The sequence below is a fragment of the Kockovaella imperatae genome (genome assembly GCF_002102565.1).
Source record: "Kockovaella imperatae strain NRRL Y-17943 chromosome Unknown BD324scaffold_10, whole genome shotgun sequence".
Classification (NCBI taxonomy): Eukaryota; Fungi; Basidiomycota; class Tremellomycetes; order Tremellales; family Cuniculitremaceae; genus Kockovaella; species Kockovaella imperatae.
This window is the reverse complement of record NW_019028950.1, coordinates 472408-490423: the sequence shown is the minus strand read 5'-3', so window position 1 is coordinate 490423 and position 18016 is coordinate 472408. Positions and strand designations below refer to the sequence as shown.

The following is an 18016-nucleotide window of genomic DNA, read 5'->3' as shown; positions in this document are numbered from 1 at the left end:
ATAAGCGGGGCATGACTTTTGAGCCCGGTTGGTCTGGTGGCCTGTCGGCTCACGCAAGCCGTACCTGAATATAACAGCCCGCTATCAAGACAGTCTTTGCTCCGTCAACATGCGGTCTTGTCGTCTTTGAGCTACAACAAAATGAATCTGGATTTAAGAATGGACCATTCAAGCACAACCCTGTGGCCGGCTGGGCCGCGTCCGCACACTTGAACTTTGAGATGCAGTGAACTAGTATTCTTTGGCCCAAAGCAAAGGGCATCCGAGCAGAGACACGCATCAATCTCACCTATGTCACAGCGACAGAGGGCCTCTGAGAACCCTTCTCAGCATTGTCACAAAGTCGCCGCTGAGTTCTTGTCAGGAACGGTCGGCGGCGATCTCCGCTGGCCGAGCCGTTACCCGAGTATAAGAGTAGGACTCATGGAGATAAAGCTTTCTTCTTTATCAATATGTATATCCGTTGTCTATGAGCTACCCAGCCTGACATCCCTATTCAGAGAGTTACTATTCAAGTAGGACCCTCGAGCCGATAGGTCTGTTCTTGACATGAACCTGTCTCCTACTAGGGCAGAGCCAACAATGGCGAAGGCCGTCCTTCGTTTGTTCAAGAAAGGCGCAGGGTCCATGGACCCATCTGTAGCGTATATCAACGCTCCGTTCCTGGCCAAATCCTTCTGAGCCTTTTTAACGATCCGACCAATGACCTGCTCTGGGGGATCCTTGGGTTCAAATTTCTGAAGGACGACCTCAGATCGGTCTGCTCTGTCATTATGGAACGCTAGCCCTCCCCTCCTGGATGGATTATCCTTTGGTCCGGCTTCACGGCTCAAGTGCCGAGCTGGGATAATCTCCATCTCTAAGTCGCGCATGTAACGGGTAGCCACCTCCCATGTAAGCAAGTTAGATTTGGGAATCGGGTTGGTGCGCGTCATTTGAGGCGTCGTCTGGAGTGGTCCAAAAGGAGGAAAGCACCGACTGGATTTATTCTTGTTGCATTGCAGGGTTGCGAGAATGATCTCGGATGCTGACGCCGTTGTCGCATTGTTGGAGTTCAGTGCCCGGTGGAGCATCGACACACTCCAAGTCGCATTCATACGTTCAACATTGGGGAAGTCTAGGCCGCCGTCCTGAAGTCTCCCGAACAGAACATTATGATTGAACCTGAACGACATCCTATAATACTCAGAGATGAGTATCTTGATGGAGATGTGTATCGCTTTCACAGCATTTGGTGCGATCGGGCTGTATTGCAGGCGCGCTCGGATCCGTGCGGCGAGTGACACATGCGCAATCTTCCTGATCGCGGTGATGGGGAGGTCTTTGCCAGGCTTTGGGAACGTAAAGTTGTCAACAATCCTCTGAACTGCTTTTGCTTGTGCAGCCGGATCATTGATCGGGGTCTGCAGGATATCCCCACTGTCTACTGGGAGTAAGGTCTTTACCACGCCTGTCGGCAGGGGAATGGAAACCGGCTGCATGATGTCACCCGGCTTCCGCTTCCCCAGCATGAAAAGTACACTCTTCTTAGGATTGTCCCAATCTGTCTCCATTCCATACCTGCCCTGAAACTCTTCCATGGAGTACGTGAGCCTCTTCAGCTGGTCCCGGTCTCGAGCCAGGATGATAGTGTCGTCCGTCGCGGCTATCATGGGGATCGTCACCGTGATTTCATCCCCATGCTGATGCGCTTGGGGTTTTCCTCCTGCGATTGTCCATATTGTGGAGCGATGACTCGATCAACATGCCATCCCCGTGATTTTTGTCTATAGCCCACCAAAGGGCCATCGCTGTGACTAGGACGTACTTGATAGGACTGAACGGGTCGCCTTGTTTGGTCAACCCATCGGTAATTATAGGGTCGGACACAAGCGTCCGAACTTTGACTCGCAAAGATACTTGACTGGTCCTGGCTTTGTCAAACACGTTGATAGTGTCCGGCAGTCCGAAGAACTTCACCGCATCATCCCACCCTGATTGATGGATAAAGTCGAACCCTTTCTTCTGGTCCCGCTTCAAGGCAAACCACGTCTTATCGACCAGGTTTGCATAGCCGTCGAGGGCATGCAGGAGATGTGTTAGGTCCCCCACCTGTGCCCCAGCGCGACCTGCGATTTGGGTGTCCGGGATCATGCCCATGGCGTTGGCGTAATCTTGAACTGTGCGGGTGAATACCGACGCAACCAAGATCTGGAGCGTGTTTGCAAGCACTATACCTCCATAATTGTTGGTTTCCAGCATAACCTCCCTCTTATACATCGAGCATATGTAGTTCTCCTTGAGAATTGGCGGGAAATAGTTGTGCTGAACGATGTATCTCACTAGCTTTGCCATCAAGGTCAGCCACTCAGTGCCGCTTTGTCTGAGCGCCCACTTCTCCCAGTTGTCCGGCCCCGGCGCTGGTTTGACTGAGCCTCTGTCCAGAGTCAGTCGGATATCATCTGCCGTGATCTTGGGAGGCCATTGGAGGGGTCGAGTCTGAGCCTGACGATTGAACTCCCGAGAGACTCTGCTATCCATCCAAGGCTTGGACCCCCGGGTAGGGTGTTCCCTTCGAAACGTTCCCTCGAAGTGCGATCTGAACTCATGAATGTACTCAATCGGAGTCTGGGTGTACCCCCCATCCTTGATTCGTAAGATTGAGGGCATCCTGATTGCCTGGTTAGGCATGAGACGCTTGACCGAGCCAGTGTATATAACGCTTCGGACTTTAGCGGTGAATCTTCGTTTGATCCTTCTGGACAGACGATCGGCTTGGCTCTGTGCCAGTGCTGTCGATCTTTCGGCAGCTTTGCGTTGGATAAAATTGATCATCAGACATGTATCCTGATGTGCCAGCTTATCCAACAGTAGCCTGCCCTTCCTTTTCAGATGTGCCATCATGTGCTTGAATCCTCCTCGTCTGAGCAGACCAATCGCTTTGTTGTATGCGTTGATCTCCTCCTTGAGCCTCTGCTCTCTAACGGGGAGTTGTATCTTGTCCGGTGTGGGCGGCCGTTTTGGCCTGTGAAATGCTTCTTCGCACGCTGCCCTGAAGGCTACATCCGCGGCTTTGTAGACCAGGTCGAAGTCCGAATCTGTGATGATATCCCTAGATAGATCAGGCTCATCCTTGAGATACGCCTGTAGGATCCGTCTGAATTCATCAAAGCGTTCATCCCCATTCCGTGGCTTGACCAGTCTAGGGACGGCTGGATTGTTTTCCCATTGCGTCTTGGGTAAGACCGGGATGGCGAAGTTTGAGATGACCCCCCTGTGGTCCGATCCTCGAACAATCACCTGACAAGTGCGTATGTCCCCGCCCGGGACGTCAGGGCCAGCTGCGATGCGGTCAATAATTGAACGCGACGTAAACGTGTCGCCCGTTTGAGTTGCCCTGGTCCAATCATACTCCAAGTTGACATCGTCCTGCAGTCGCCAGAGATCCACCCCATTAGTACCCGATAAGAAGCCTCGGTAGCTGTTCCTGCTTTGCCCGAGCTGCAATGCGTGTGTGGCATCTGCATCGCGCTCATCTAGAATCTGGTTGAAGTCCCCAGCGGCGATCCACTTCTGCTTTCCTGTCAGAGCCTGCTTAACTGTATCCCAGAACGCCGCGGTCTCAGGGTTGGTGGCTTGTGTGGCGTAGATGCCGAAGACGTGGAGTGAGATGAGATCTCGGGACCCCATGAAGTCGGGAACCTTAATGTCTGCTGTGAGAATGTTGTGTTGGAAAGCTCCCTCGATCGCAGGCCCTCAGGTGAGAGTCATTGCTTTGGAGACGGGAATTGTAATCCCGCCCGGAGTGTGGGGTCCACCAACTGGGGTGGTGATGAATTGATAAAGGTGACCGAGAGTTTCCAGTAGGATCTCGTTGACACCTGAGTAGATAATGGTCTCCGTCAGTATGACCACTGTGGGTCCTGCTTCGAGGATGATGTCAGCTATCTGTATGGCTTTCAAAGGGTTGGATTGGCCCAACCTAGTGGTGTTGAATGTCATCACGGATAGATTGGGTGTGGCTGCTTGAACGCCGATTGGGCAGATGGCTAGAGCCAGGAATAGGAGCGGGAGTGAGTGGGAAGTAAGCGTGATGAGTCCCTGTAGAGTCCTGTGCTTCAGGCAGCCCAAAGTGGTGTGGCTTCCAGAGAGCTTGAACAAGCGCAGGAAGATCCAGCTCATTCCTGTAACAATCCGGGTTACATCCCGGGCAGAAGCTGACAAGCTGACTGTGTAGACTTTGAGGACCAGACCAGAGACCTGTTGAGTCTTGAGATGAGAAGCCAGGCCCATCTTTGCGGTGTTAAGAGCGAGCAGGGACAGTTGTGAGTCGGTGACGACGGCTTGAGGCAAGGTCGAGAGGTAGATTATGGCCAGGTAGATGGGGCTTAGATGGATGTGTCTTGGGTGATTCATTGGTGCGTATTTCGGTCGTTGACGTCCCCGGTTGTCCGTGATCATACGATGTCCAATGTTGGAGGTCCAAGAAACCATAGAGGAGTATGATCATGAGAATAGCCGGCAGGCGAGGCGATTTAACTGGCACTTGCAGCGTGGTGCACATCATTTGATTCATTGTTGGGATAGTGGGGATCATTGTAGGGCAGGTGACGCAGGTGAATACGTTGGCGGTGTAGCGGGTATTAGTAGCCCATACAGATTCATCGCGTGCTTGAAAGCAGTGCGAGTTAATAAGACATTGATCGTCGTGAAACGCTTTGTGAATCAACACATTGGGTGCTTCTAAGCTGTCCTCGGATCGATGCATCATGGAGTCACTCCGCCAAATGGTAGGAGGTGTAGTCACGCCTATCCAGGCGGTTGAAAGAAGGATGCCGCAGATGGCAAGGAGCATTGTTGATGGTAGCGCTTGGTGTGCAACGCAGTGTAAGTTCTTTGTAGATGATTTCAAGCGTTGATATGTGAAGATGAATGGATCAAATGTTTGGGGGCAGGCCAGGGTTGTTTATCGCGCGCCGCGTGTCCGCAGACACGTGTTCTTGTGATAGTCAAAAAGTCCACGTAATGCGTGGGCGTAGCGATCGGGTCTGTTGAGCGAGCAAGATGCGTCTTGTATCACTATGCATGCCACTGAAGTATGTGGCGCCAAAGAAGAGGCAAGAAAAGGCACGGTTCGCGATCAAAAAGCTAAGATAAAACACGTTGGAACGATGAAGCAAAAGGAGTACGGTTGGAAAGATCAACAAAAACAACCAGACGATGGAACATTGTTCGAGCTCGGACCCGCTGGGCGCCGAGTAGTGGGAGATGAAGAATGAACAGGTTTACTCCAGAGCCTCACTGAGTCGCATCCTTTTGGATACCCTACGATTGTCGAACTTCGCCGCCACGGGGTGACCGTTCTGTGGAGTGTTTCCGATCTGGAGAGTTGCAATGGCCGCAATTGGGGCGTTGGGCACGGGCTCTGCGGCGACTGGCAATTCGGGAGGACCCTGAGCTAGGAGACCATCCAGTTTGACTTGTAGGCGATCGCGCTCAACGTGAGGTTGGTCAGAGGGTAGGGTGCGAAAGGGCCGGAGCTGTCGACGGAGAGCGTTGACATTGTTCCAGAACTTGCGATCCGATTCGATCTGCATCAGACTACGCTCGTTGCCTCCCACTCGCTGTTCCAGCTGGGACATACGTTGGTGAAGGCCATTCGAAGCCATGGCGAGAGATGAGATCTGTCCTTGAAGAAGGGTCACATCGACTTTCATCTCCGTTCGAAGGGATTGGGCTTGTTTGGCAGCATCGTATGAGAGAAGCGCCTCGCGTTTGAAGGCGGCAGGGTTGTTGTTGATGTCGTAAGCGAGTCGGAAGAATCGCTTGCACGGCATCTGTATCGTCGCCAAGTGCATGGCGAGGTTTGGGTTGGTGGCCTCACAGGATAAGAAGTTACCATTCATGACGAGCCGCCAATTGTTGATGACTCCCCTGGCTTCATGGTTGTTGGTGTTGAAGGCCTTGACCATGTCCTCGGCATAGCACCTGATCTGGGGGATATCATAATGCGTTGCCTTGACATACATGACAAGCTGGAATGGATGCGAGATGGGAATGAAGAAGAGTGGGCTCTGGACCAGCACTTGGAAGGTGTTGCCGGTTTTGTCGTCAAGTAGATCTTCAAATTCCGTGACCAAAATGAGATCGACATGCCCAGGGTTCTCCAGGGCGACTGTCGTCCGGGCATTCCTGCAAACATACCCTCGTCTGACTGGACCATTGCCCACCATCTTGGTCGCGAAGATGTTGACGACTCCGACATCTGAGCTGGAAGCGAGCTTGTGAATGAGAGGAGTGATTGAGTCGTCGTCATAGGAGACAACAGGGTTCTCATCGAGCGAATTGACGAAGGTGAGAAGGATATCGACCTGATTGGCTTTCTCGCTGGATCCAGAGGCAAAGGAAACCACATAGCCAAGATCCTGGAGCATGTTTCTAAGGGCCATAGTGTCGAGGACGCTGAAAACGTTGGAGGCATGGTAGTCGTAGGGTGCCGAGACATACATAAAGGTTTGAGGTTCTTTCGTTCCAATCCTCCCTGGTGTGAGTTCATTCGAAGGAGAGACAAATTGGGGAAGATAACATGATTCAAGGCGGTGAGACGAGATGACGGAGGAAGTGGTGGAAGACAGCTGGCGTTGATCAAGCATCACTGCCAACGCAATGACGGCCACGCTTGACAGGTCGACAACCTTGAGCTGGTGTCCCAGGCGTGGAGGGACCAGAAATATTGTCGCCAGAGCTATGAATGATAGCAGCTTGAGGCATCGACCTCTCCGCCTCGTCGATCTGCTTTTGAATGCGATTTCGCTCCGCGCAAGGTTGCTTAAAAGCCAGAAGACGCTTCTTCTTCGCTTCCAACCAAATTGACCTGGCTTTGGCAGGCGCAATCATCAGGGTGTCCATATTGGACTTGACTTCACCAAGGCCACGTTTGAGTTCACCCTGGCCACGTAGAAGCTCCTGCTGACCTCTCTCTAACTTGCCGAACCTCGTCTCTAACATCGCTCCTCCAGCATACATCTCCTTGCGAGTGCTCTCAGCCATGTTCATAGCAGCTCTGTTGTCTTTGGCTGCATCGTATGCCTTGAGATTCGAAGAAGAGAAATTCGAGGGATTACCATTGAGAATGTAGGCGAGGCGCCAGAACCGTCCATTGGGCATGGGGACCATACTGAGCCCATGACCAAACTGAGGGTTGGATGCCTCGGCCGCCAACATGTTGCCAGCACGAATGAAACGATAGTTGGTAGCGTACCCTTTGGACTGGGGAAAGACAAGGGAGTGGTTGAGAACGTAGTTATCAGTTGCCGTCTTCACCTGACCCATACAATTGGTGAGACCATCAACGTCCATGACCATCGTCGCAGGCCCCAGAACTGGTACATATTCCCGGACAGGTTTGACGACCAGGGTGAATGTTTTGCCACGGGAGTCGACAAATTCGCTTTCCTCGTCCGCCAAAAGGGCTTCCGCTTCTTTGGGGTCCGACATGGCGATATGGATCTTACAAGACCACATGAACCTGGTCCTGTTGGACTGGATGCTGGGTCCGTACGCGTTGATGACGGTGAGCCGCCGGGAGAGTCCAAGGGCGTGGACGAGATCTTTGATCTGGGCGTTGCTGTATTGGAGGTTGGGAGTGACGTCGATACTACGCTTGAACTCCAGAGTACCCAAAAGCAAATGGGCTTGCTCCCTGTCACCAGAGGTCCATCGTGCGACGTGACCAGCAGACTCCAACTTAGTAAGGGCGACGCTGAGGTGTCGATGAGCATAGGGGTTGGATTGGATGAAACTGTATGGTAGAGTGAGTCGCATGTGATACTGGTCCTCTGAAGTTACTTGCCGCCCAGGAAGAATGATATAATCCGTGAAGACCGGGATCTTGACGTCGACCTTGGTGTCCTCGAACCCAATGGCCCAGACTCGGCCAAAATTGATTTTAGCCAGTACGTCGGCCAAACATTGAGTCATGTAGTCGACATCACCGAATATCGGACGTTTGAATCCATCATCCGTCAAAGTCTTGCATCAGACAGAAAGGGCGGTGGAGACATGCTCCTCAGGAGGCATGTCCTTGGGTTCTCCTGCCTCCGGAGCAACATTCGCCGGGACCATGTCGATTTCGGCGTCATCATCCGACTCGTCCTGGTTCGTGATGACAGATCCGGTTCCGGTCTGAGGCTGTTGGGATGTAGGTTGAGTGGTGACACCTGTCGCGGTTGGGACTGCTCCGTCACAACTGGCTGAGTGGCGGGCGCAGAGACCGATTCAACCTGGGGCGTGGGAGTCGATATAATGGTCCTTGGAGCGACAGCTGGTTGAGCCACTGGCGGAGAGGCTGATCTAACCTGGTGCGTTGGAGCTGTAAAAATGGTCCTAGGAGCGTACGATTGACCATGACTGGGAGCACTGTTGGCCAGAGGTGCAATACCACAAACGACAGCAATGGGGTCGTGGGCGTTGTCAAGGGGGGGATGGTCGACCTTGGACGCCGAGGTGCCGTCTGTGGTGATCGTAGGAGCAACAAGTGCACATTGATCTGTGGTTGTCAGAAGTGGTCCTAAGGTGCTCACCTTGAAGATCAGCATCTTCAGTGGGCCGCGCTGCGGTCATCGTGATGTCTCCAGACGCATCGGGCACTTCATCGATTGGAGTCGTTTTGTCGGCTGACAAATGGATCGTATCGACCCCGATGGGACAACCCGTTGCCCCAGTGGAATCGATATGGGTTTGAGGAGAAGGTAGAGGTGTAGCTTCAGCGGGCATCATGACAGCCGTAGACATGATTTCAGATTTCTGCGAGGGACTGGTGCAGAGAATCGATTGGGTAGTTCAGGCAGTGCAATGGATGAAAGGGTAGGCGATTTGATGATAAGGAGAGAAGAAGGCCTCGTCTTATAAGCCAGCGGGCCCCAACGCCTAGACGTACGCGTATCACCATTGTTGGTCCGGCTCGCTGTCATAATCGACCGAGATGGAGAGTGGTGTGTGTGTGGTTCTTCCACTCGATGAAGGACGCCCATAGTGTGGACCATCTTCTCAGGAACAATGTATTCACGTTCCCTGGTGTCCGCTCAATCCAACATAACGGCGGTCCGGGTCGGCCCGGTCGGCAGATGCCTAGTCTCTTGGCTTTGGTTTCTATGGCCGCGTTGAAAGCGCTCTGAGCGAGAACGGACAAGTTGACGTGTAAACTGTGTGAAGCGTTGAAAGGGCGTTGAGTGACAAACAACAAGATGTGACGCCCGACAAGCTTAGCGAACTCAGCACGCCCCGGTGGATACGGTCCTGGCAGGATGAAGACGAAGATGGGTGCAGCCTCTCGCGCATGGTCAACGGAACAGGTCGGCGCGACCATATGCTTGTGTCTCGTCAGCTGCACGAGCTCAACTGCTACCGAGCGTCTGCGGACGCGTTTAGTCACTATCAACTCCGAATATTCATCTGACTTTCTTCAGTCTCGTTTACCATGCGACATTAGTACTTTGCCTCAGGCTGTCTGACGATATGATCTCGTTAGAATGAAATTATGGCATAGGTAATTATCCTGACATCCAAGCCAAGGACTGCCGGAGATGCTATCGCGCGGTGTGCGGTTCGCCTAAGGACATTCATGTAGCTATGAAGTCTCCTCTCGAGTGGGCTCTAGAGAATGACTTAGACACAGGTATCTACCCGTTGCTTCTCACAGATGGGTTTGCAGTGAATTCATGGGGACTCGCCTTTGTCTTGTCCTCCTAGAGCCTGAAAGTGACCATCTCATGGTGTCATCGTGGTCACCACTACGGCGAAACGCATTCTTATACGCGACTAGCCTTTGGACTCGAAATAGCCCATCAACTGAAAGCTACATGGTGGCTTTGCAGGTCATGCTACTGATTGCACCAGGAGGGGGGGGGGGGGGGCACATGCCTTAGGCCTTGAAGGGCGACAAAGTCCCTTATGGAAATTGCATGTAATGAAATTCCGCCACGGCTGCCACTATATGACGGGCTTATACCGCCAATATTCGGCGGTCGGTCGTCGGTTGTCGGTCGTCGCCCGTCGTTTTTGCACAATTCTTGCCGGCGCTTTTGACATCCTAAGAATTCTCCTCTCCTAATCAGTCTTAGAGCTTCATACTTTACAGACTATACGAACAGCTATGGCTTAAGCTACCTACCAAGTTTCACAGCTTAGAATGCACTGCATGCATGGAAAAGAGAGTGATCTTGTTTTTATAGATTCTGAGCCATTCTGCCAACTTCACCGAGACAAAGAGACAGCATTAGAAATTAATTTGTAATAAAACGCGAGATAAGGATTTATTTTGTAATAACCTGGGGACGAATTACACTTTCTTTTCCTAATCAACGGAAATTTACTCCAAAGTGGCTCAACCATACAAAACTTCATCACCCTCCTTTACATGCATGCAGAGCTGAGTAAGAGCTGAAACTTGGTAGGTTGCTGATGCCACAGTATGTGAGCTCCCATGCCCAGTCTCAAGGTCTTAAAAGGGCTGTGGGCTGAGTATTTTGGTATAGACCAAAAACGACGGGCGACGACCGACGACCGACGACCGACCGCCGAATATTGGCGGAACAAGCATGTCATACCACTATCGATTGGAGGCCACTTATTGACATCACCATTATGCCTCCTGTCATCTGCCGTACCACATCCTTCATTAGCCATATATTGCCATGGAGAAGCATTCCATCGACAGCGTCGACGTAGACTACATGAAGAAGGAGGTCAACGAGGTCGACGTCCAAGGCATGGTAGATGAGACAGTTCGACGCGTACGGGAGCAGTCAGATAGGTTATTCCCCCGCCCAACGTCATCTGATGTCCGCTGCAGAATTCAAGCTGCTGCCATGCCTTACGCTGAGAAGACACGAGCCTATGCAGAGCGACAGCCTGTTCTTTTTGTACGTCGAACTCAGTTCTCCGCTGACCGTAGACCTATCTCGCAATTTTCGTCGCACTAAGCATCATCCCGGTCGGCTTCTTCATGTGAGTGCAGTCGGATTACAAGGTTGACTTGTGCTAGTGGATTCGTGCTGTCCGCGTCGCTCTTTATAATCGCAGCCGCAGCAGTCGCAATCTTTGCTTGTGTTCTCGGTGTCGTCGTGCTCGGAGGTGGGACAAGAATGAAGCTCAGAAGCTAACGTACAGCCTGCTTTCTCCTTCCCACGCTTTTCGTCACGTCGCTCGTCTCTCTTTTTTTCCTCTCATGCCTGCTTGGGCTCTTCCTGGTCCATCGTCTCTACCTGCACATCACCGCTGCCAAATCGACTAATGGACGTGTCGACTATGACTCACTCTCTCGAGGTGTCAAAACGTGGCTCGAGGAGACTGTCGATCGAGTGCCTCCTCCGCGTTTCGATTATTCGTCTCTCACTCTCGGGGCCAAGCAGGAGCCACACAATCCTCTCGCGATCGATCCGGCTCCGATCAAGTCGACCCAAGTCAAGACCGAGAAGTAAGAGTACTGATAGCTGCGTTGTAGATATTTCGAGACCCTGCGAATATAGACAGATATGACATAGACCAGATCCATGCAAGTATGACTACCAAGCCGTGACGTCCGCCTCCGCCTCCCCAAAGACACTCTCTTTCTTGACGTTGAAACCGTCGTGTAAGTCTCCGGCCCCTTGCGCATATTCCTCCGGAGACATCATGCGCGCTCTCTCCGTGTAGAACTCAGGGACTTTACGCCGTAGCCAACCATCGATCCAACCATTGATAGCCTCAAACTCTATGAGAAAGCCATCGTGACCATCAGGACTGGGGATGACAACTAGTTCAGCATCGGGAATGTGCGCTGCCAGTTCTCTTTGCTCCGAAGTGGTAAACAGTCCGTCCGATTCTATACCAATGACAAGCGCCGGAGGAAGGAGCGAAAGAGCGTGTATAAGCGACTCCGTCTGTGCGCTCTCGTCTCCGTTATCCACTGGCGTCAGAGATGCGGAGAGACTGTTGCCGGCGCTGAACTTGGATGGTTGGGAGAGATCATGTGTGTCGAGCTTTCGTGTGATGTGAATGTAGCAGTTGGCATCAAACCGACCTGTAAACTGGGAAAATCAGCTCGGTCTCCATGGGCAAGCTCACTTTATCGCCCTGATACCGTAGGTATGACTGAGCCGAGAAGATCTTTGTCCGCTCCGCACCAGCTCCAAGCTTGGCCTCGCTCGACCTGCTGCTGTTGCTTTGGAGTTTGCCAGACGTTGAACCGGCTGAACCGCTGACAGAACTCCTATGACCATCGTTATGCTCTCGCCATGCTCTCTCGCTCGCGCTCCTTTCCAAATCCGACTGACTGGGTTCCGCAGGATTGGTAGTCTCCGCGCCTCCCATGATCCTGACTCCGCCTCTGGGTACCTTGCTGGAACTACCTCCTCCAGAACGTCGTCCGAAACGCGACTCGAAACTATCTCGACTCCGATAGGTCAAGAGCGCGGCCATCCGAGCAGCTGCCAACCCACGACCCGGCTGATTGCGCAGATCGATGTTACCAGCCTCGTCTCGGAAGTAGTACCCATCTCTGTAATCTGGATCAGAGTATATAGACTGCCGTTGTGCCTCGCCCCAGGAGATACACCACGCGGAATGTCGAGCAGAAGTAGCAAGGGGGATGATAGCTCGGACGAACCCTGAAGGTGTGTTGAGGGGATACTCCAGACAGGTCATGCCGCCCATGGATCCTCCTATGACAGCAGCGACTGACCGGACGCCGAGCCGCTTGAGGATCGTGTAATGCAGCCTTTTGCAATCAATGAGGATGGAAATAATCGTACCCACCTGACATCATCCTTGACACTACTTCCCGGCATCTCTGGTCCAAACGGCAGTCCAGTCTCCGGATTTGTAGTCACGCTCGATATCGTACCATATGGTGACCCAATCACGTTCGCACAGAAGATGAAGAAGCGCGTGGGGTCAAAGGCTTTGTCTGGACCAAGTAACGGTCCCCACCTGCATTATATCAGCGGGCTCAACGCCGCCGGACGTACCAATCTTCCACGTCTGCGCTGCCTGTCAAAGCATGACATATTACCAAACAGTTGTCTCTCGCCGCATTAAGCTTGCCCCATGTCTTGTAAGCTACAGGGACATCTCGAACCTCCACTCCAGATTCCAAAGTGAATATTGGTATGACAGCGATCTCTTGAGAGATGAGATGAGCGAACGGATTAGAGGATGACGAAGCGATGGCCATGACTGAGAGAGATATCTCTGAGGATCTCTAGAAGCCGTGGTGGTGGACAAGATGCGAAGTTGCAGGCATCGCCAGACACGAGCAGTTTAGATGGTTGAATATCTCACAGATATAGATATGCAACCGACTCAATTTTCCCGGATTCGAGGCGGTATCGGATGAATCTTTTTTGACCAGGCACTGAACTTCATTGTGCTCTAATCTGCATTCCTCAGTTCTGGAGGCACCCATCGCAGGCCCAAGAAGTGAAAGATCTCTCGCTCAGTCTCAAAGTGATGCTCCTCGCCCGTATTAGGCTGCGTGATCGCAGCCTTGAACTTGTAACCGCTGGTTGGGTCAGCTTGTGGCATTGGGCCGTTGTGTCTCACCGGTTTTCGGCGTATCGTCTGCAGCATCGTCAGCTCAGGCGCCCGTCGCGATCTCACTTGAAATCCCGCTCAAACATCATACTACCGGACCAACTTAGCACAGCCGCTGCGTATCTATTCCTTGGTGCCAGAATGATATCTACGCGACGATGTCGGCGGCCTTCGCCTGGCAAGCGAAAGATGACAAAGACTTTGTCCAGATTGTCAAAGTTGTTGGCGTGCGCACGTATAGGCGTCTCGATGCTGCGTCGTGTGCTATCTAGAGCACTGTATTAGCCAAGCACCCGTCACATCAACGAACACAGCACATGTGTGATGATACCCAGGTGGGAGAGTCTCATCTGCAGCTTTTTTAGCAGCCCAATGTCCTCGTCATCACGCGGTGGTCCAATTACGATATCCACGTCGTTTGATTGAGGCTTGCCACGTCGGTATCTGAGGGTCAGCCGAATGGCAAAACGCAAAACCACCCTCCAGTAATTGTGTACTGACAACCAGGCAGGATCAGGCTCAGATTCTCCATCACGCATACAGCGATCTCTTCCACCTCCTCCCGGGGTATTCTGGTAAATCAGCGTGTCATCTGCGCCACGATCTCACTTCGAGTCGAGGTCCTCCTTCATTTCCATCCATGCCTCGACAATGTCTACATGGCTCATTCCCCCATTCATTCGCCTCCGCTCCTTGACCTTGAGTCTGACCTCTTCGCTCTCCTCCGCGATATTCTTGTAGTGTTCCTTGACATCATGAAGGGTACGACAGTGGTGCTTGTCATATAGATCCTTAGCGGTATGAGGTCCGATTGTATACAACGAAGCGAATTCTTCTATTGCTCGATGTCTCGACGAGGTCAAGATCTCCTCAGTTTCCTCTATCCGACCGGTGGCCAGAAACTCGTCAATCTGTCTGAATTAATTCGACCCCCAAGAGTTCCCACTCACCCGCATTGCGACCTTCTCGCCAACATCTGTGAGAAGTCTGGCCTCTTTGCCTGATCTGATTCGTCTGGGAACAGCTATCATAGAGATCAGGCAGTCGTTCTGCGAAGGCGTGTCTCACATTTGAGCATCTACGTGAAGGTCAGCGCGTCCAGATCACGATCCGGCAGACTTCACACTGATACTCCGACGATAGCTCAGGACATTGGAGTTCTTCTGTTGAGTTTCTTCCATCTCTCTGTCTTGAAAGATTGGTTTGATCGCGTCCACCTGTAGTGACTATCAGTACAGGAATGAGACCCATTCAACTTACTATATCTTGGTTGATACACAAAAGGGGACAAGCACGCTGGACACAATACTTGGGGATCGTTCTGAAGTCAACATCTTCTGGTAATGGCGTCAAGTCTGGTGGGTCATCCGAGCCTTTATCGTCCTCCTCTCTCCGTCGCTTCTTCGATCGGCTGTAGCTGGTAGCAAAATATGTGGGAGAGTGATGACCCGTCGGGCCGACCTTGATTATGAACTTTTGCAAGCTTGGTAAGACTGGCTTGACTTTGTTTCCTTTATTGGCGGCATCGAGACAGGTCTGAAAGGTGTCATAGACGAACTCTATATCCAGAACAGGCTTTGCGTCCTTATGTCGATCAGCCGCTGCTGACATCCGACCCTTACGATCCACTCCTTCCCCAGCGCTTTGAGCAGCCTTGGTCTGCCTTTCAGCGCAGTAAGGATAATCATAGCATCTTCTATAGCCACTGTAGTCCCACCAAGCTCATCTATTATACTGTATATCTTGCCAATATCCTCCTCTAACTTGGCTCCGACGATGAAGAACGCCAATTGAGCAAAGAGTGGGTGAAGATTGTGTATTGGAGATCCATGGTGTGTGATCAGCTGAGATGAGGTGGAGATGGGTATGGAAGAGAGTGACGGTCGGGTGGGCATGCAAGAATATGCTGCGAGCTTGTAGCGACAGGTATGGATGACAGGCTGGTATGCTTCGTTCGGGCTTTTTGAATTGCCGATCCACGGGCAAAACGGGTTAGACCGATGGTCAATTGCAAGAGTGTAATAGCATGAGTGGGACGGCAACAATACGATATGGACTTCCTCCAGAGACTCGTCATTCACTACAGGCTCGCCACGTTCGCCGCCTCCTGCTGCCATCTTTCCAGCTCGTTGTGTATCGCTCGACCTCGCTGCTCAGGTGTCGGATGCGTACTGCGTACCCAAAATCTAAATAAGGAATTTGTCCAGCTGTTATTGGCCTGATCTAAGGGTTGAATCTCGTGTAGCGTTGCAACCGAGTCAGAGAAATAGGATAGTGCTGCTCGGGGATCATAGCCAGCCAGTCCCAGGATCCTGTCCATTGTCAGCAGGCTGAGTGACAGCGACACACCCACCTCAATCCGGCAAGATCTGCCTCATATTCATGTTTCCACTGGAACCCAATCTGACCATATCGATCGGCCATCTCGTCCGCACTGGTTTTGCCCACGTTCGCCAATGCATCGTTCACGGTGGGTCCGAGTATCCAGCTATGCCAGTATCAGCTCAGCCCAATCGTGCTTCACTCACGTGAGCGGCCAGATGAAAGCTCTTGTAAGATCCATACTCAGACCCAAGACACTCGGCCAGAGGACTTGCTGCTGGGACAGAGTTTCAAGGTGATGGGACAGGATCAGATGACCCATCTCGTGGGCCAGAACTGAGGCCAGTCGAAGGCTCTGAGCTTCTGTAGGCTGAGGGTGAGGCGCAGGGGCAGGTCCGAACAAGCCAGAGAACAAGCTGGAAAAGAAACCAGACACGCCGGTACGAGCAGTAAGTGGCTCAGGCTCCACCTCTTGACCGCTCGCCAAGATACTGTCCAGTAATCCCGTGTACACAACGACCCCTCCAGCGCCTTTGCCGCCAAAACCATAGGAAAAAGCATTCTCTTCGCTCTTCTCCAGAAGCAGTAGGCTGTATGGCGGGCCAATCTCCAAGTGCGAAGGTTTTGAAGGAATGTCACTGCCTGGCAGATGCGAGTGCAACATCCAGGACATACGCGGTCGGGGTTTAACGGGATACACGGCGGAAGGAACCGGAATGATTGGCGAGCCATATGGTAAGGGCTCACCATGGCATTCTGCCAGCACGCCAGACTCGAGCCGTCGCAGAACATTGGATACCCAATGCCATCTCCAGTCTGCGTAGGAAAGTATGGGCGGTGCTGGCGCTTCGGGCGTTGTCAAGATGTTGAGTACACTCTTGTACCAGTTGGGACCTTCCAGACTACTGGATATTGTAGCCTCCTCTTCTGGCGACAATAAGATAATCCTCCATCTTCCTGTCAACGGGACCCGCTCCAATCCGAGCAGATATGTCGCTGTAAGGAGTAAGAAAGGAAGGCCGAATAATACCATGACAATCGCTCGCCAGGTATGCAAGTTTTGCTTCCAAGCTCGCATTCCGAGCCAGTACCTCCGATAGCTGTTGATATCATCGCGAACTTGAGGCTGAAGCGCATCATAGAACGATATGGAGGCAGAGGGAAGTGGAGGTAGGAAAAAGTGAGAGCGCATAAACCACTTCGCAGCCTGAGATGGTCGCCCACACCACTTCTCCTTCAATGCTTTCTCTTCGTCTTCATTATTCATGCCGCGTCCTCGACGTCCGAAACGAGGTGGCATTGGTATCGGATAGGCCACTCGTCCATCGGGAGCTTGCACTCCCCCGTCATCGCGTCTCACAGCATTAGCGAAAGGCTGAGCATCCGCGGCCTTTTTTAGTTGGACCGGTTGCTCTCCTTCGCACCACATTTTCCAGAACTCTTCCGCCTCGAGACTGATCTCTGGTTTTGTTATGTTTGCGTTGACCCATTGTGAGGAGCGCCGAATTCTTAGACTGGCAATGGTACCGATAGGGAAGAAGGAGATGAGAATGCGAGCAAAACCTGTCGCAACGGCTAAGACAGTTGTCGACTTGGACTAATCAGTAGAGCCTTCACTGAGGTTGTACCTACCTTGAATATGCCTATTCCAGCTGGTATCAGCGGGATCGCATGATTTGGAGAAGATGTGTGAAATGTACGACTCGATACGAGTCGATGCCGTTGTCTGAGAAGACGAACAAGGGATTCGCTCCTGCTCAAATGGGCCGGGATAGTGGGCAAAAGCTGCGCTCTCCCCTTTCCCTTTCTATCTGTGGTCAGAGATGGTGTCGAGTCGGACGCTAATGATGACCACGCCCTGCGAGCTTGTCCCGAGCTTTCCGCCAGGTATGCCGAGCGACTGAATGCCGAAGAGGAGATTACTTCGCCTTGCCCAAGATTGCTCCGAGTCAGCGCATTTCGGGGCTGGCTGAAGCAGGAGCACATCCGACGAGCCATCTTGCGCCAACAAGCTCGCTTTGCAGACAGCAAGTAGGAATTGTCGAGGAAGATGTGGAATCTACGAGCTGGGATGGATGATAGTGTAGCCCGCTCGGCCAGCGTTCACACTGGGGGGATCACGTGGTGCACGTGGCAATATCAA

At 52.3% G+C, this 18016-nt stretch overlaps 9 protein-coding genes across 9 annotated transcripts; 1 reads left to right on the top strand and 8 right to left on the bottom strand.

Moving 5' to 3' along the window:
- Positions 1 to 467: 467 nt before the first annotated feature.
- On the bottom strand, positions 468 to 1580 carry BD324DRAFT_652283 (hypothetical protein; the record flags this gene model as incomplete). The annotated part of the gene is made up of 1 exon (XM_022018467.1): positions 468 to 1580. One exon carries the CDS (start codon positions 1578 to 1580, stop codon positions 468 to 470), a length of 1113 nt encoding a protein of 370 aa, XP_021869904.1.
- On the bottom strand, positions 1519 to 3846 carry BD324DRAFT_74669 (hypothetical protein). The gene has a single exon (XM_022019235.1). It carries the CDS (start codon positions 3667 to 3669, stop codon positions 1672 to 1674), a length of 1998 nt encoding a protein of 665 aa, XP_021869903.1. The 5' UTR covers positions 3670 to 3846; the 3' UTR covers positions 1519 to 1671.
- A 403-nt stretch (positions 3847 to 4249) lies between these two features.
- BD324DRAFT_74660 (hypothetical protein) lies at positions 4250 to 4915 on the bottom strand. The gene has a single exon (XM_022019234.1). The coding sequence runs from the start codon at positions 4832 to 4834 to the stop codon at positions 4283 to 4285; it is 552 nt and encodes a 183-aa protein (XP_021869902.1). The 5' UTR covers positions 4835 to 4915; the 3' UTR covers positions 4250 to 4282.
- Positions 4916 to 5264: 349 nt separating this feature from the next.
- On the bottom strand, positions 5265 to 7476 carry BD324DRAFT_609449 (hypothetical protein; the record flags this gene model as incomplete). The annotated part of the gene is made up of 2 exons (XM_022014155.1): positions 5265 to 6614; positions 6664 to 7476. 2 exons carry the CDS (start codon positions 7474 to 7476, stop codon positions 5265 to 5267), a joined length of 2163 nt encoding a protein of 720 aa, XP_021869901.1.
- A 530-nt stretch (positions 7477 to 8006) lies between these two features.
- Positions 8007 to 8864, bottom strand: BD324DRAFT_74630 (hypothetical protein). Its single transcript, XM_022019233.1, has 3 exons — positions 8562 to 8864; positions 8384 to 8527; positions 8007 to 8331 (listed from the first exon to the last, which is right to left on the bottom strand). The coding sequence occupies exons 1-3, from the start codon at positions 8770 to 8772 to the stop codon at positions 8222 to 8224; spliced, it is 465 nt and encodes a 154-aa protein (XP_021869900.1). The 5' UTR covers positions 8773 to 8864; the 3' UTR covers positions 8007 to 8221.
- A 1487-nt stretch (positions 8865 to 10351) lies between these two features.
- Positions 10352 to 11551, top strand: BD324DRAFT_631465 (hypothetical protein). Its single transcript, XM_022016436.1, has 5 exons — positions 10352 to 10792; positions 10832 to 10901; positions 10934 to 10986; positions 11024 to 11112; positions 11149 to 11551. Exons 1-5 carry the CDS (start codon positions 10674 to 10676, stop codon positions 11457 to 11459), a joined length of 642 nt encoding a protein of 213 aa, XP_021869899.1. The 5' UTR covers positions 10352 to 10673; the 3' UTR covers positions 11460 to 11551.
- BD324DRAFT_646319 (Alpha/Beta hydrolase protein) lies at positions 11544 to 13301 on the bottom strand (the record flags this gene model as incomplete). Its single annotated transcript, XM_022017624.1, has 4 exons — positions 12987 to 13301; positions 12775 to 12948; positions 12085 to 12736; positions 11544 to 12047 (listed from the first exon to the last, which is right to left on the bottom strand). The coding sequence occupies exons 1-4, from the start codon at positions 13190 to 13192 to the stop codon at positions 11544 to 11546; spliced, it is 1536 nt and encodes a 511-aa protein (XP_021869898.1). The 5' UTR covers positions 13193 to 13301.
- A 1-nt stretch (position 13302) lies between these two features.
- On the bottom strand, positions 13303 to 15549 carry BD324DRAFT_631438 (putative beta DNA polymerase). Its single transcript, XM_022016435.1, has 11 exons — positions 15174 to 15549; positions 14812 to 15135; positions 14676 to 14768; positions 14620 to 14629; positions 14502 to 14575; positions 14161 to 14462; positions 14031 to 14123; positions 13862 to 13995; positions 13618 to 13819; positions 13561 to 13578; positions 13303 to 13519 (listed from the first exon to the last, which is right to left on the bottom strand). The coding sequence occupies exons 1-11, from the start codon at positions 15444 to 15446 to the stop codon at positions 13390 to 13392; spliced, it is 1653 nt and encodes a 550-aa protein (XP_021869897.1). The 5' UTR covers positions 15447 to 15549; the 3' UTR covers positions 13303 to 13389.
- An 82-nt stretch (positions 15550 to 15631) lies between these two features.
- Positions 15632 to 17859, bottom strand: BD324DRAFT_581943 (peptidase family M48-domain-containing protein; the record flags this gene model as incomplete). The annotated part of the gene is made up of 4 exons (XM_022013532.1): positions 15632 to 15863; positions 15905 to 16039; positions 16080 to 17464; positions 17506 to 17859. 4 exons carry the CDS (start codon positions 17857 to 17859, stop codon positions 15632 to 15634), a joined length of 2106 nt encoding a protein of 701 aa, XP_021869896.1.
- Positions 17860 to 18016: the final 157 nt, after the last annotated feature.

Bases quoted from the DNA above. Each gene is read 5' to 3' on its own strand.
- BD324DRAFT_74669 (XM_022019235.1), bottom strand. From the start codon at position 3,669: ATGGGGTCCCGAGATCTCATCTCACTCCACGTCTTCGGCATCTACGCC.
- BD324DRAFT_74660 (XM_022019234.1), bottom strand. From the start codon at position 4,834: ATGCTCCTTGCCATCTGCGGCATCCTTCTTTCAACCGCCTGGATAGGC.
- BD324DRAFT_74630 (XM_022019233.1), bottom strand. From the start codon at position 8,772: ATGTCTACGGCTGTCATGATGCCCGCTGAAGCTACACCTCTACCTTCT. The intron at 8,528-8,561 runs GTGAGCACCTTA...TGACAACCACAG, and splicing joins TGAAGATGCTGATCTTCAAG to ATCAATGTGCACTTGTTGCT. The intron at 8,332-8,383 runs GTCAATCGTACG...GCACCAGGTTAG, and splicing joins CAACAGTGCTCCCAGTCATG to ATCAGCCTCTCCGCCAGTGG.
- BD324DRAFT_631465 (XM_022016436.1), top strand. From the start codon at position 10,674: ATGGAGAAGCATTCCATCGACAGCGTCGACGTAGACTACATGAAGAAG. The intron at 10,902-10,933 runs GTACGTCGAACT...CGCTGACCGTAG, and splicing joins AGCGACAGCCTGTTCTTTTT to ACCTATCTCGCAATTTTCGT. The intron at 10,987-11,023 runs GTGAGTGCAGTC...GACTTGTGCTAG, and splicing joins ATCCCGGTCGGCTTCTTCAT to TGGATTCGTGCTGTCCGCGT.
- BD324DRAFT_631438 (XM_022016435.1), bottom strand. From the start codon at position 15,446: ATGCCCACCCGACCGTCACTCTCTTCCATACCCATCTCCACCTCATCT. The intron at 15,136-15,173 runs GTAAGGGTCGGA...GATCGACATAAG, and splicing joins CGCTGGGGAAGGAGTGGATC to GACGCAAAGCCTGTTCTGGA. The intron at 14,124-14,160 runs GTGAGATCGTGG...CTGATTTACCAG, and splicing joins AAGGAGGACCTCGACTCGAA to AATACCCCGGGAGGAGGTGG.